Genomic DNA, 13,445 nt, shown 5'->3' with positions numbered 1-13,445 from the left:
TGACATGGATTTGATACGCATGGATTGAATATCATCACATTACGAGAAAAAGTTTATGCATATTGTGCCGGATTATATTTGGTCTCGGTGCGAGAGAGAGAGATGAAATAAATAAAATATGCGCTGGATTGATTTGAAGAGTTTGATGTTGTTTTTGCTGGCACTGGCATGTCGGGGTAATGTAAAAATACATACGTTGAAGCTGTCAATTTTGTTATTTTACGTTTGTGTGATGGACATTGCGATCGGGTCTGGTCGATGGAAAGAGAAGTATCGGGTTCGGAATTGTCAATCAAGAGCATGATTAAAATCGAAGTGTTAACAAAATTTATTGACTTTTGAAATGGACATTTGGTATTAGTTGGAAAAGGATTGGATTTGAAGGTGTGTTGATTTTTGGTTTTAGAATTTTTTTATACTTTTATTTAATTTTAAACCTTTTTTGAGAGTAAGTTTTAATTGAATTTAAAATTCATTCTCTTCATTTAGTAAAAAAAAAAAAATAATTTAAAAATTTAAATTAAATAATTAATTTGAAATTAAATAAAAATTAATAAAAAATTAATTAAACTAAATTAACAAATTATTTTAAAATTATTTATTAATTTATTTTTTGAATTTTAATTTAATTTTTAAAATAATTTATTAAATATTTTTTTTTAATTTATTTTGAAAATTAAATTAATTAAAACTTTTCATTTAACTTTTTTAAATTAAATTTAATTAATTAATTAAGAATTAAAATTATTTGTTAATTTAGTTTAATTATTTTTTTTTTATTAATTTTCATTTAATTTCAAATTAATTATTTATTTTAATTTTTTTTTAATTATTTTTTTTTGACTTGTAATTTTTTTGACAGGTAATGTCGCTATTACCTGTCGTCGGTTACGAGGCAGAGATGTCACTTTTGTGGCAGAGAGAAAAGAAGATAAACGTGCTGGCGATATTCTGGATAATTTTGGAAGAATAAAGCGATTGTCTAATTAATTGATTGAGTTTTCATAGTCATTTTCGTTACAGACTAAATGAGGGATGAATTTTAAACTCAATTAAAAATGACTTTTCTGAGATTCTTCAGACCTTTTAAATTAATCCTAAGAACGAATAATATTGTTTTAAGAAGTTTCTTAAATTCAATTAAACCTCTTTTTATAAGTTTTTGGATTTAATTTTAACTCATGAAAGGCAACTTTTTCCTAATTGAAATTAAAACTTGAGTTAGAAAAGAACTTTTTCTCCCAAAGAATCATTAAATGTATCTCTTTTGATACAAAAAAGTTAAATTTTGACATGAAACTTTTTCTTGATAAATGATATTTAATCGAAAAATTTCTCTTAGCTAATTAAACTTTGAAAGTTTTCCATTTTTTTAAAGTCCTTAAAAAATTTCGTTTCAAGAGAAAACTTCAATTTTTGATCAAATCCTTTTTTGTTTCAAAACGAAAGGAGAATCAAAGACAACCATTCGTTCTTCGACCTCTGTTTCATGTCCCTTTTCAAGTTGTTTGATTACAAATTTAACACCATCAAGTGTCATATTCGTCACAGAACAGAAAAGTGAAACAGAGGAAAAAATGTAATAATAATAATAAACAGAAGTCCTTTGAACTCCGATACGATGTTCTGTTCTGGCAGTTTTTTTCCGATGAAATATTTTTCTCGAGGTTATTAAATAACTTTCACACAATGTTTTAGGCGGTGACATGCAAGATGACATTTTGACATTAACCACTCACTTTCGTTCTTTCTCTTCTCGATGGACTCTCGATAAAAGTATCAAAGAGAAAGAAAATTTTTTCCTTGAAGCATGTTTGTCATTACTATGCACATAATAAATTCAATGATTTATTTCTCGTTTGCACTCTCGACGTTCTTTGTGGAAGGAACATGTGTTCATGTGTGAAGAGGAATGGAACGACATTGAACAAGTGTGTGTGAGATGTTGATGATGAAATAATAATCTAAATCGTTTAAGACATCTTTAAAGGATCATTCACGAGCATGCATTATGTATTATTTATCAATTATTAATGCGCAACGTTTCGTGAATGAGAATTTATTTTGTGCTTCAATGATGTTGTCAGATACACCCACACAAACGCGTGCGTGTGCCATGGGATGAAAAGGAGTGAATTTGACTACTCTTTTAACTACTGTTTTTGCGATAAGTTTTCATTAATATTTGTTTCGAAGACTTGGATTGATATTTAAAAATAGATCAGTTAGTCATTGAGGTTCCTCTCAATAGTAGAAAGTTTGTTTGAAAAGTTGATTCTTTTGTGAAAATTACTCTGTCGAATTGTAAGCTCGTATGAACTGGATTTGGAGACCTGAGTTTGGTCTCTTGTTATGTTCGTCTCTCTCTTGGACTAAAGGAAATGTCGATTTGAGGCAATGAAATATTAGTTTTGTAGGCAGATATTATACGATTAGATGGATTTCGAATGAAGCGATTCCTCAATGAAGGAAACCAGATGGGCTGATTGTAAAAATGATGCAAAGTTTGCCAGTATTTTGTGTATCAAAAGTGTAACCATAGACAATTCTTGCTGGCTTATGTCTTCAGATGTGATGAAATTTTTTCAAGTTTTCAGATTTTCAATTCATGAACCTATTTCGTTCAAATCAAATCGATGAAATCAAGACAATTTTGTACCTTTTTAGGTTTTAAAGTTCCTTTTAATTCTTCTTTTGAGATTTGTTTTCCGTATTTTGAAAGGTATGTCTATATAACCTTTGGATCTGTTAGTTTTTCAAATAGATTTCCATTATGATGATTTAAAGCGACTTTTATATCTCAAAAGTGTAACCAATAATAGCTTTCGGTGACTTACATTTTTCCGAATTCAAGTTTTAATCGGTTTCGACTTTCAGTTTTATCAGGGATATCATCCTAATACGAACCATACATCTCTGGATAAATCTGATCGTAGCGATCTTAGTCTTAGCTATTTCAAAGTGTATTGTGTAATTTTTTTTATACTTACCTATTACCTAAGTGTTTTATTACCTATTCTGAATGAAGAGAGGAAAAATTAACTCATTAGGTTCTAAAACTTACCCATTTTCCATTTCACAGGGCCTTCCAAATATCTCTCTGCCTCATTCACCTCCAAGGCACGAAACCGTAATGAATATGTTTTCCTCTAATGATGAAAGTTTGATCCACTAGTAGACAAATTGGGCGCAAAAATTGTGTAACTTGATTTTTGTTTTTGTCAAAACATTCCCATTGCCACGCTGAGTCATAATTTTGACCCTTTTTTACGGGTCTGTGTGTGCACTTTATTAACAATATCGTGTTAAATATTTGCTTCTACTACACACCTTACGTGCCTCATCATCGCTGCCCATGCAGCAAAAACACAATAAAAACCGAGCTTCGTGCTAACACGACGAACAAATATACTCAATTTATTTCTAATTTCCTGACATCGCACTACCGAGATATTTACAAGGTGTTAATGGCTATAACAATCTAAACTGCTACTGTTCCGTTCTTTGAAAATTTTTTTTTGTTTAAAATTCACACATTATCATTTTTATTGTCATTTTCAATTTTCTCATGTATTAATCATCATCTAATGGCGACGACAACGACGAGTTGATCAAAACTTGTCTACATTTTAACACGACAGTGTTAATAAATAAATATTAGATGTCTTTGTTTGTCAGCGGAAACGTTTGGTCCTGAACTTTTGCTCTCTGGTAAATTGTGACCAAAAACCATTAAGAGACCACACTAATTGGAAATAATGCTCAAATTATTATTATATCGAATGCAAATCAAACCACAAGGAAATTCCATAAATTCTGTGGTTTTGTCTCTTCGATATGGGAAATTTATTGTCATATTTAACAAAAGAGAGTGTCCTTTTGTGTTATGAATTGACCGAATAATAATACGTGATGGAAGTCATATAAATAATAAAAACTTCTCAGAATTTCTACGTTTTCAAGCTCAACAATGACTCGGAAATTGATTTGTGAAAATGCAAATAATTGCTTCAGAGCTCAACATTTATTGAATTCCAAAGTGCCTCGCTTTATAGGGGTTCGTTTCCATTATTTTTTATGGTTCTTTTGTCATGGAAAACAAGCTTTATACTTTTTATTCCCTGCTTTATTGTGGCATGCGTTTTTTTCCTCTCTGCTTTATGATGATGATTTACAAAGAGAAGAAAAAAAAATCTGCAAGATTTTAACAGATTTAAAGGATATTGTTGCTGGGACAGTTTTCAATCGGTTTTCGTGTTGACAGGAAAAATAAAAGCCACTTGTTGAAGACAGACTGTACACATTTGATCTGTGGCCTGATACAAAAACCTTTTGTAATACGCATTTATTTCATAAGGTTTCTTATTGAAAATGCGATTATTTTAGTTTAAAATTTGTCTGTCTGATAAATTTTAATATTATTTAACAAATCAACGATTTTGGCTTTGGTGTATCATTCAAAAAGACAAAGGAGCGTTTAAACAATTTTTTTAAATTTTGGCGCCTTTTTACTGATCGTTCCGCCATTTTTTTAGATCTCGGGACTTTTATAAGCTTTCCCAGTATTTAAGATCTGTTTTGAACTTTTAGCCGATAAAATAACCTGATAGCTCAAAAACAGATCTAAAATGGCGGGAAAACTTTAAAGATCTTAAAATATGGCGGAATCAACGTATTGCCTTTTATGTATGATTCAAAAAGGCAAAGAAGCGTTTAAACAATTTTTTTTTAAATTTTGGCGCCTTTTTACTGATCTTTCAGCCATATTTTAGATCTTTAAGATCTTTAGATCTTTATAAGTTTTCCCGCCATTTTAGATCTGTTTGGAACTTCCAGCTGATTAAATTAACTGATATCTGAAAAACAGATCTTAAATGGCGGGAAAACTTTAAAGATCTAAAAATATGGCGGAAACATCAGTAAAAAGGCGCCAAAATTTAAAAAAAATTGTTTAAACAATTAAATGTAACGTTTTTTTTGAGTGAGGAAGAAAACATCTCACTTTTTGCATGTCAAGAAGCAACGTGGTTATTCAAATTCAATAAGGAATCCAATGATCAAAATCAAATTACAATTAAATTTGATAACCAAAGTGCCAATTCAATCAAGTAATTGCATAAAGCATATTGACGTTTAAATTAACTTCGTTAAAGTTATAATTAAAATCTCAATGAAGTATGTAAATATGAAAGAGCAATTGGCACATGGACTTAGAAATGTTTTTGATCCTACCAGGATTTTGGAAGCTGTAAAGGAATTTGGAGTATTAAACTTACCAAGAGTATTGCAATATAGTTCGAAAAACCAAGTAGTTCATAAAAATTGTGTTGATGACTTTTTATTCCGTTAAAATTCTTTAAAGAGAATCAAAATAAAAGCCTAACGAGGCTTTAAGCTTTTAAAATCAGATTTTTAAATTATTTTAGAAATCCGCTCAAATCCTTGCTTTTCATCAACCTCCTTTCCATTTTGATTTGTTATAAACCAACAATCAACTTGAAAAGAAGAATGAACGAATGAAAAAATGTCACATGTGGTTTGTGTTAAGCATCATTTGTATTTTTACGACAAGTCTTTAGTTTAGCATGAAAAAAAGAAATAACAAAAAAACACTATGAGAGATTATTATCATCGTAACGTACTATAATATGCTTCCAACTTAAAGACTTTGCCAGATCCAGAAAATGTTTATTTAAATTTTTTATTGACTCATAATCATCTCTTCTTTTGTTTAGCTTAGATGAAACATTTCTAAACGCCACACTAGAATGTTTATCAAATATTGACATCTTAATTTCATTTTAAATGCACATTTCTCTCTCTCTCATGTGACTTCATTAATTTGCTTTATGAACTGCATCATACGCAGTATTGACATGTCAAAGCTAATTAACGTCATTTACAACTTTATTTGACGTGATATTGATCGGATCAGCAACAAAAAGAAAAAAAAAACGGGCCTCCCAAAAAATAAAAGTGCAAATTCATCAAATTTTGTACTATTCTTAGTTAGAGAGAGATTTATTAATTTTTTTTTTTCGTGAAGATTTAGATGATGATGACGGACAACAAACTCTCATAATTTACGTGAATTCAATAAGTATACCGGCATCCCTCGTTCGCCTAAACAAAGCACGACGACGACGACGAAAAAAGGTTTATCATGACATGGCAACTTTTTTATTTTGGATGAAGAAATGTTGTGATTGCTCAAACAAACAAACAAACTTACCTCACTCTCCTGCGTCGTCGTTTGAACTTGTTACGTATCTCTCTCATGAACTCTTTAATACGAAAGGAAAATATGATTTGTCATCCGATTGCGATCGATTTAACATTTCGGAAATATATTTTTTTTCTCTCTCTTTTTCTTTGACTTTCGCTGTCATGTAACATTATCTCGTAAACATGATCATGATTGCTTCATTTGAATGAAGAAAAAAAAAGTTAAGTTTGTCAAGACCCGAGAGATATGGATCGGACAAATATTGGTCTGAGGGTGGCCTTTCTTTGGAAATTGTTGACTTTGCATTAAAGACCCGAAAAACATAATGTTTGAATGATGCTAAATTGCGTTGTTATGACATGGAAAAAGGTCCGTTTTCGACATAATTGGATGTCGAAAGGGGAATGGGAACCGGAAAAATGAGCATTTTTGTCGAAATATCGCTCTTTAAGTATATTTTTCTTGTTATTGCTCAATTGTCATATTGGCGTTGTTCATTTCGAAATTCAAAAATTTAGAAATAAATTAAAGGTTCCTTAAAAACTCAAAACAGGTGAGATTAAAAAGTTTAAAATTCGATGTGTCATAATTAAAGTTTAAATGAACGACGCCATCCCCAAGTTTTTCCATAACGGACAAAAATGTCAAGCAACAAGCTGACAAAAGAAAAATGGGAAACCATAAATTTCCATACAAATAATTTGTCCTTGATCTTGCTCAAAGTTCTCTATTTTCGCAATGTTTTTCTCATATTGCGCTCTCTGTGAAAATATTTCAGTAAAAATTTGCATTGAATCTGCTTTTATTTATTCACATTTTTCGCTCGTTTTATTCCCATACGATGCAAATATTTCCATAATTTTTTTTTTCACTCATAACAAATGATGATAAATTATGCGTTTCTGTGCAAAAAATAAAGGTGACAGCGTCTGCTTCCCTCACAATTTAATTAAGGATTCCTCCGTACAAAGTCATCTCCGACGTGCCAAAGTGTGGGCGTTGATAGTGTTGTAATAAAATCTTATCTAATCGGGTGTCGAACAACTATCGTAGGTGTCGCATTGCGAGGAAATTGAAAAGGGAAACTTTTAGTTTTTCGCTTTTTAAAGAGAAGAGAGGAGAAGAGATGACGCCTCATTAATTAAACCTTTGTCAAGCCAACACGACAGCTCATTCTGTGAAAGCATTTCAACTAGACAAGTCCAACCCATTAACGAGCATCCCTTGTCTCTAATGTGCTGGATAGATATTTCAATTATTATCACAGATAATCAATGTTTACTTAGGCATTTCTCTTTTCTCTCTTGTGCTATAGAGTTCTTCATTGTGTGTGCATTCGTGCTTGACTTTCCCTTCACTAGGCTCGGCAAAACGCACTTGTTGTGCATAAAATCGATTTATTTCAAGAGTAATTTATTGTTTGTCAGCAAAAAAACAAGATAATGTTTCTATGGGGATTGTAAGTAAAGTTGACTTGAGCGCATTTCAATAAAAAATCCATAAAAAAAAACCAAAATTTTGAGCACTGAAGAAGCTTAGAATTGATTGGTCGCTGAGAATTTAGTTTAATTTCTCTAATTTATCATTTTTAATCATTTTTTAACTCAAAACTGCTAAAAAATTGAAACTGAAAAAAAATTTTCCTTTGACATAGTTTTGTTTTGAAAACTAAATCAAGAACAAAAAAACTGTGTCAAAAACTGTGTCAAAGCAATTTTTGTCAAATCTTGCTCCAAATGGATAAAAATTTATCAGGGGGCTCTAATTTATCATTTTTAATCATTTTTTAACTCAAAACTGCTAAAAAATTGAAACTGAAAAAAATTTTTTCCTTTGACATAGTTTTGTTTTGAAAACTAAATCAAGAACAAAAAAACTGTGTCAAAAACTGTGTCAAAGCAATTTTTGTCAAATCTTGCTCCAAATGGATAAAAATTTATCAGGGGGCTCTAATTTATCATTTTTAATCATTTTTTAACTCAAAACTGCTAAAAAATTGAAACTGAAAAAAATTTTTTCCTTTGACATAGTTTTGTTTTGAAAACTAAATCAAGAACAAAAAAACTGTGTCAAAAACTGTGTCAAAGCAATTTTTGTCAAATCTTGCTCAAAATGGATAAAAATCTATCAGGGGGCTCTAATTTATCATTTTTAATCATTGTTTAACTCAAAACTGCCAAAAAATTGAAACTGAAAAAAAATTTTTCCTTTGACATAGTTTTGTTTTGAAAACTAAATCAAGAACAAAAAAACTGTGTCAAAAACTGTGTCAAAGCAATTTTTGTCAAATCTTGCTCCAAATGGATCATTTTTAATCATTTTTTAACTCAAAACTGCTAAAAAAAGTTTTCCTTTGACATAGTTTTGTTTTGAAAACTAAATCAAGAACAAAAAAATGTTATCAAAGCATTTTTTGTCAAATCTTGCTCCAAATGGATAAAAATTTATCAGGGGGCTCTAATTTATCATTTTTAATCATTTTTTAACTCAAAACTGCTAAAAAATTGAAACTGATAACAAATTTTTCCTTTGACATAGTTTTGTTTTGAAAACTAAATCAAGAACAAAAAAACTGTGTCAAAGCAATTTTTGTCAAATTTTGCTTCAAATGGATAAAAATTTATCAGAGGGCTCTAATTTATCATTTTAATCATTTTGCAACTCAAAACTGCCAAAAAAATAGAAACTGAAAAAATTTTTTTTTGACATAGTAGCACATAAAAGTTAAAAGTTTGGCAAAATATGTCAATCAATTTATCGTTCTAATCTATGGCAAAATTGGTTTTTACTACTTTAGGCTTTGAAGAACATGCTTTAGTTTTTGTTCTAGTTCAGATCATTATCATCGTATGTGTTGTTGACAACAAAATAATATCATAAATCCAAATTAAAGTTTTATAACCAATCTGGTGCCTCTTTCGTTGCTTAGTTGCCTTTTGAAAATGCATCAAGTCACAATCTTCCACAATGTGTCGCATAATTTATTGTTTCGATCTAAAGCTGCATAATTCGTCGTCAACGTAAACCCATTTTGTTACTTTGTTCTGTTCGAAAACGATTCAGAAGTTTTCTCTGGCGCATTGTGAGGCGTCTTGGAATGTTAGATATAGGAAAAAGGTCCATTGATGTAGGTCCATTAAGTATTGGTCTTCATTTACCCAAGGAGGTTTTCTCTTGAGTTTAATTTCCATTTTTTTGGCTTTGAAGAACCTGGATAAGCTCTTATTTCTGAGGTCTCTGAAAGGAAAAAAAAAGTTAAAGTTAATTCAAAATTTCTAAAAAAAATTCTAAATACTTAAATTTTTAAGATACACAGACAGACCTAAAAAAGCGTCACTTTTTCAACAAAATGTCTTTAAAGATCCTAAGTAGATAAACATTGTTAACCCTTTTTTCCTCCGTTAGTGTCACTTGTTCCCGATAATGCAACGTTTTTTGCTAGATGGACGATGCAAGGTTAAAAGCAGTAAATGGTAGAAAATTGAATGTTTTAAGAGAGAGACACATATTAATATTCAGTTTACATTTTCTTGTTCATCCATCTGACATGCTTCTCTCCATTTATCACACGCAGGCACATTGACGAAAATATCGCATGTCCTTGCATAATAATATAATCTCCTCCATTCATTGATTCTCTCTCTGTGTATATGTGCAAACAATTTCAATAGTTCCGTCGTGTCGTTGTTCGCCATTCATCACGAAAGGTGACTCTGACATCAACCGACGTCTGCCAATCTATTGCTCTAAAATAATTTGAAAACTTTTTTCATTACAGATCACCGTCCGACCGAAAAAAGGATCACATCAAACGCCCCATGAACGCCTTCATGGTATGGGCACAGGCGGCACGGCGTGTCATGAGCAAGCAATATCCGCATTTACAAAACTCGGAATTGAGCAAATCGCTCGGAAAGCTGTGGAAGTAAGTATTAATTTATTAACAGTGGATTAGTTTATTTCTCACCTGTGTCTTTTGTTTCGAATGCTCTAGCTCGGTGACATTTCGAAATGAATATTTCGCACGATAACTTATTTTGTAGCAAGAATTCACTTATGTTACATGAACTTTTATAAAATTTAAAAAATGACACTTTTTTTTTCCGGGAATGAAGCAGGATGGCAAGTTAATTTTATGCATTTTGCTGTAATAAATTACAGTGAATGATAACAACGTAGGCCATTCAGACAGTTTTTAAGTACTTTTGAATGCAGATTTTAATATCATTCGGTCTCTGTTTCCTGTGATGTTGCAAAATGTAGTGAGATGAATTGCTCTGAGATATTTGACGTCTGTCTTGCTGTCTAAAATGAAGTAATATTAACTTGATGTCGATTTTTCATCTTAACGATGCAATTTTGAAACAATGTTTATCAGATTTTAGCTTTAAATTGTCTCTTAAATTAATTTAAGATTTTTGATAAAATAATAAATTAAAAAAATAAATTGTCAAGATATTTAAAAAATTTTAATTTTTGAGATTTTTTAATTAAAATAATAAAATTAAATTTTTAAGAAAAAAAAATTAGAATGAAAATTTTCAAATAAATTTTTTTTTTAATTTTTTGCATCAAAAGTAATTTTGATGAAGTAAATTTGATGTTTTTGACAAAAAAAAAATAAAATTTTAAATAAAATTTTAATTTATTAATCAAAATAAATAAATAAAAAAATAAATTAAATAAATTTAAAAAATAAATTAAAATTTAATTAATTAAAAGTTCTCTTAAAAAAATTAAAAATTTCTTTAAAATTGTTTTTTTTTTCTTTTAATTTGTATCAAAAAATTTTTATTCAATGAATATATTTGCAAAAAAAAAAAAAAAATTAAATTTTATTCAAAATTTAACTTTTTTAATAAAAATAAAATAAATTAAATTAATTTAAAAAGTTAATTTAAAATTAATTAAAAAAATTAAATTTAATTAATTTAATAAAAAAAAATAAATTTAATTAATTTAATAAAAAAAAATTAAATTAAAAAAAAAATTTCAGAAAATTTTCTTTTAACAAAAAATTTTACTTTAAATTTAATCAAAAAAATTTGAAGATAATTTTACCTTTTAAGATTTTTCATGTCCTTTAACTTTTTAGTACGTTCTGTCCCTTTACTCCCACGAGTATTTATTTCTGGGCAATATTTCTCATTCCATTACTGCCTACAAAAAAACTCTTCTCCAAAAGGGAGAATGAGTAATTGAACAAAATACGTTTTTTCTTCCAATAATTATCAACTTTTCCTTGCACCATCCATAAAATGCAAGAAATATCACTTTGATACGACTTTTTCACTCCTCTTCTTCTTTTTTTGTGCCATAACTTAATTTAATGGCTCAGAGGTTGCTTCTATCCATCCATCCATTCTGTTGTTGTGCATCTTCGTCTTCTTTTTTTTTTTTGCAATAACAGCAACAGCAGAAATAACAACAATACCAAAGTTGCAGCGATGAAGCACAAAAAACGGGGGAAATTAATTACATTTTATTGTTTTGCTCTCTCTGTGTTTTATTCCTTTGAACCGAGTAAATGAATGAATTTTCTTGCTGAGCAACGCGTCACACGGTGGGAAACTTTTTTGTTTTTTACTTTATTTTATTATTCATTTTGACAATATTATTGCTGCGAAAATTATGGTTGTCGTAAAAAGTTGGGCGAAACTTTGTTTTAATACTCTTTTTTTTTTGTAGTAGTAATTGTTGCGAAAAAAATAAGCAAAACAGTGAGTAATGGAAAAAAAGAGATAATGTTAAAAGTTTTCATTTAAAATAAAGAGGAAATTTTATTTTGCGCATTTAGTTTTTTTTTACGAAATTTAGAATATTTTTTTTATTTTTTTGGGATTCGTTTTAATTTATTTTTTCTTCATATTATCAAAATTTAATTTTATTATTTTTAATAAAATTATTTAAATTAATTAAAATTATTTTAATTTAATTAATTTAAAAATTAATTAGAAGTCGTATTGAATTTATTAATATTTGAAAAAATTATTAAAAATGAATTTAAAAAAAATAAAAAAAAAAATTTAAAGTTTTTTTTTATTAAATTTTTTTTAAATTATTTTTTTTAACGAAAATAAAAATAAATAAATTCTAATGCAAAAAAAATTGTTAAATTTAAAATAATTTTTTTTCTTAAATTTTTTACATTTTTTGAATAATTAACTCATAAGACTAAAAAAATGTTAAAAGTTCATCATAAATTTCAATTATTTTTTAAAAATATTTTTAATTATTTTTTTTTTCATATTTTCTATAAATTATTATTTTTTTAAAAGAATTTTTACTCGTTAAAAATAAAATAATTAAATTTAAAAATTTATTAAAAATATGTAAAAATTTTATAATTTTTTTATTTTCTATATTTAGCTTAAAAAATAATTAAATTAATAATTAAAAATTAAATAATAATTGAGAATTAAACTAAATTAATTTATTATTATTTATTATTTATTAATTAATTATTAATTATTATTAAAATTATTAATTAATTATAATATTTAATTTAATTAATTAATTAATTAAAAATTAATTAAAATAAAAAAAAAAAAAATAAATAATTGAAAAATTGAGCAAAATTTATAAAAAAAGACTTAAAGAGACAACAAAACTCACCAGATCCCGATTTTTTATAAATTTTCAATTAAAAATGCGATAAAAACGAAGATGCACTAAAAATTGTGCACTCGACGACCGACATTCAGTGCTCTATCAATCATCTACGGCCTGTTGCAAATCGTTTTTCTCTCTCTCCCTCGGTCATATCTCCCGCATGCATCTGGCTCGACATGAAATTTATAACATAATTTTAGCAAAACTACTTTGTTCGTGCATTCATTATGATGTTCAGGGAAGCAGCAGCAGCATCGACCATCCAACATATTTTTATCTAACAATATAGCACCACATGAAAAATGCAATGAACGTTAAACATATTTATGAGATAATAATCTGGATATAAATTGAAAATGCACGAGAAATGCAGAAAAGCGAAAAATTAATTTTTATATCAAGATCCAGAGTCGGGTGGTAAAAAAGTGCCCAGACGACGTCTCTTCGACGGATTATTATGTCAAACAGTAAATGAAATAATAATAATATTTTTTATCATTTAATTATATCATCGAGCAGCAGCAACAACAACAGCAGCGCCGAACAACTGCAATTTAAACTTTTTGCCACAAAAAAAAATTTTTTTTTCTTTTGTATTTTATTTTTC

The 13,445-nt window shown here is 28.3% G+C and overlaps 1 protein-coding gene across 1 annotated transcript in view; it reads left to right on the top strand.

Moving 5' to 3' along the window:
• The window catches only part of LOC134835201 (transcription factor SOX-9), a 29,012-nt gene that overhangs the window by 8,585 nt on the left and 6,982 nt on the right, over nt 1–13,445 (top strand). Inside the window, exon 2 of the mRNA XM_063850072.1 lies at nt 10,005–10,151. Within this exon, the coding sequence (XP_063706142.1) occupies nt 10,005–10,151 (147 nt within the window). The remainder of the gene's footprint in view (nt 1–10,004; nt 10,152–13,445) is intronic.

The sequence above is a fragment of the Culicoides brevitarsis genome, chromosome 3 (assembly GCF_036172545.1).
Source record: "Culicoides brevitarsis isolate CSIRO-B50_1 chromosome 3, AGI_CSIRO_Cbre_v1, whole genome shotgun sequence".
NCBI lineage: Eukaryota > Metazoa > Arthropoda > Insecta > Diptera > Ceratopogonidae > Culicoides > Culicoides brevitarsis.
This window is presented reverse-complemented; position numbering and strand designations above follow the sequence as displayed.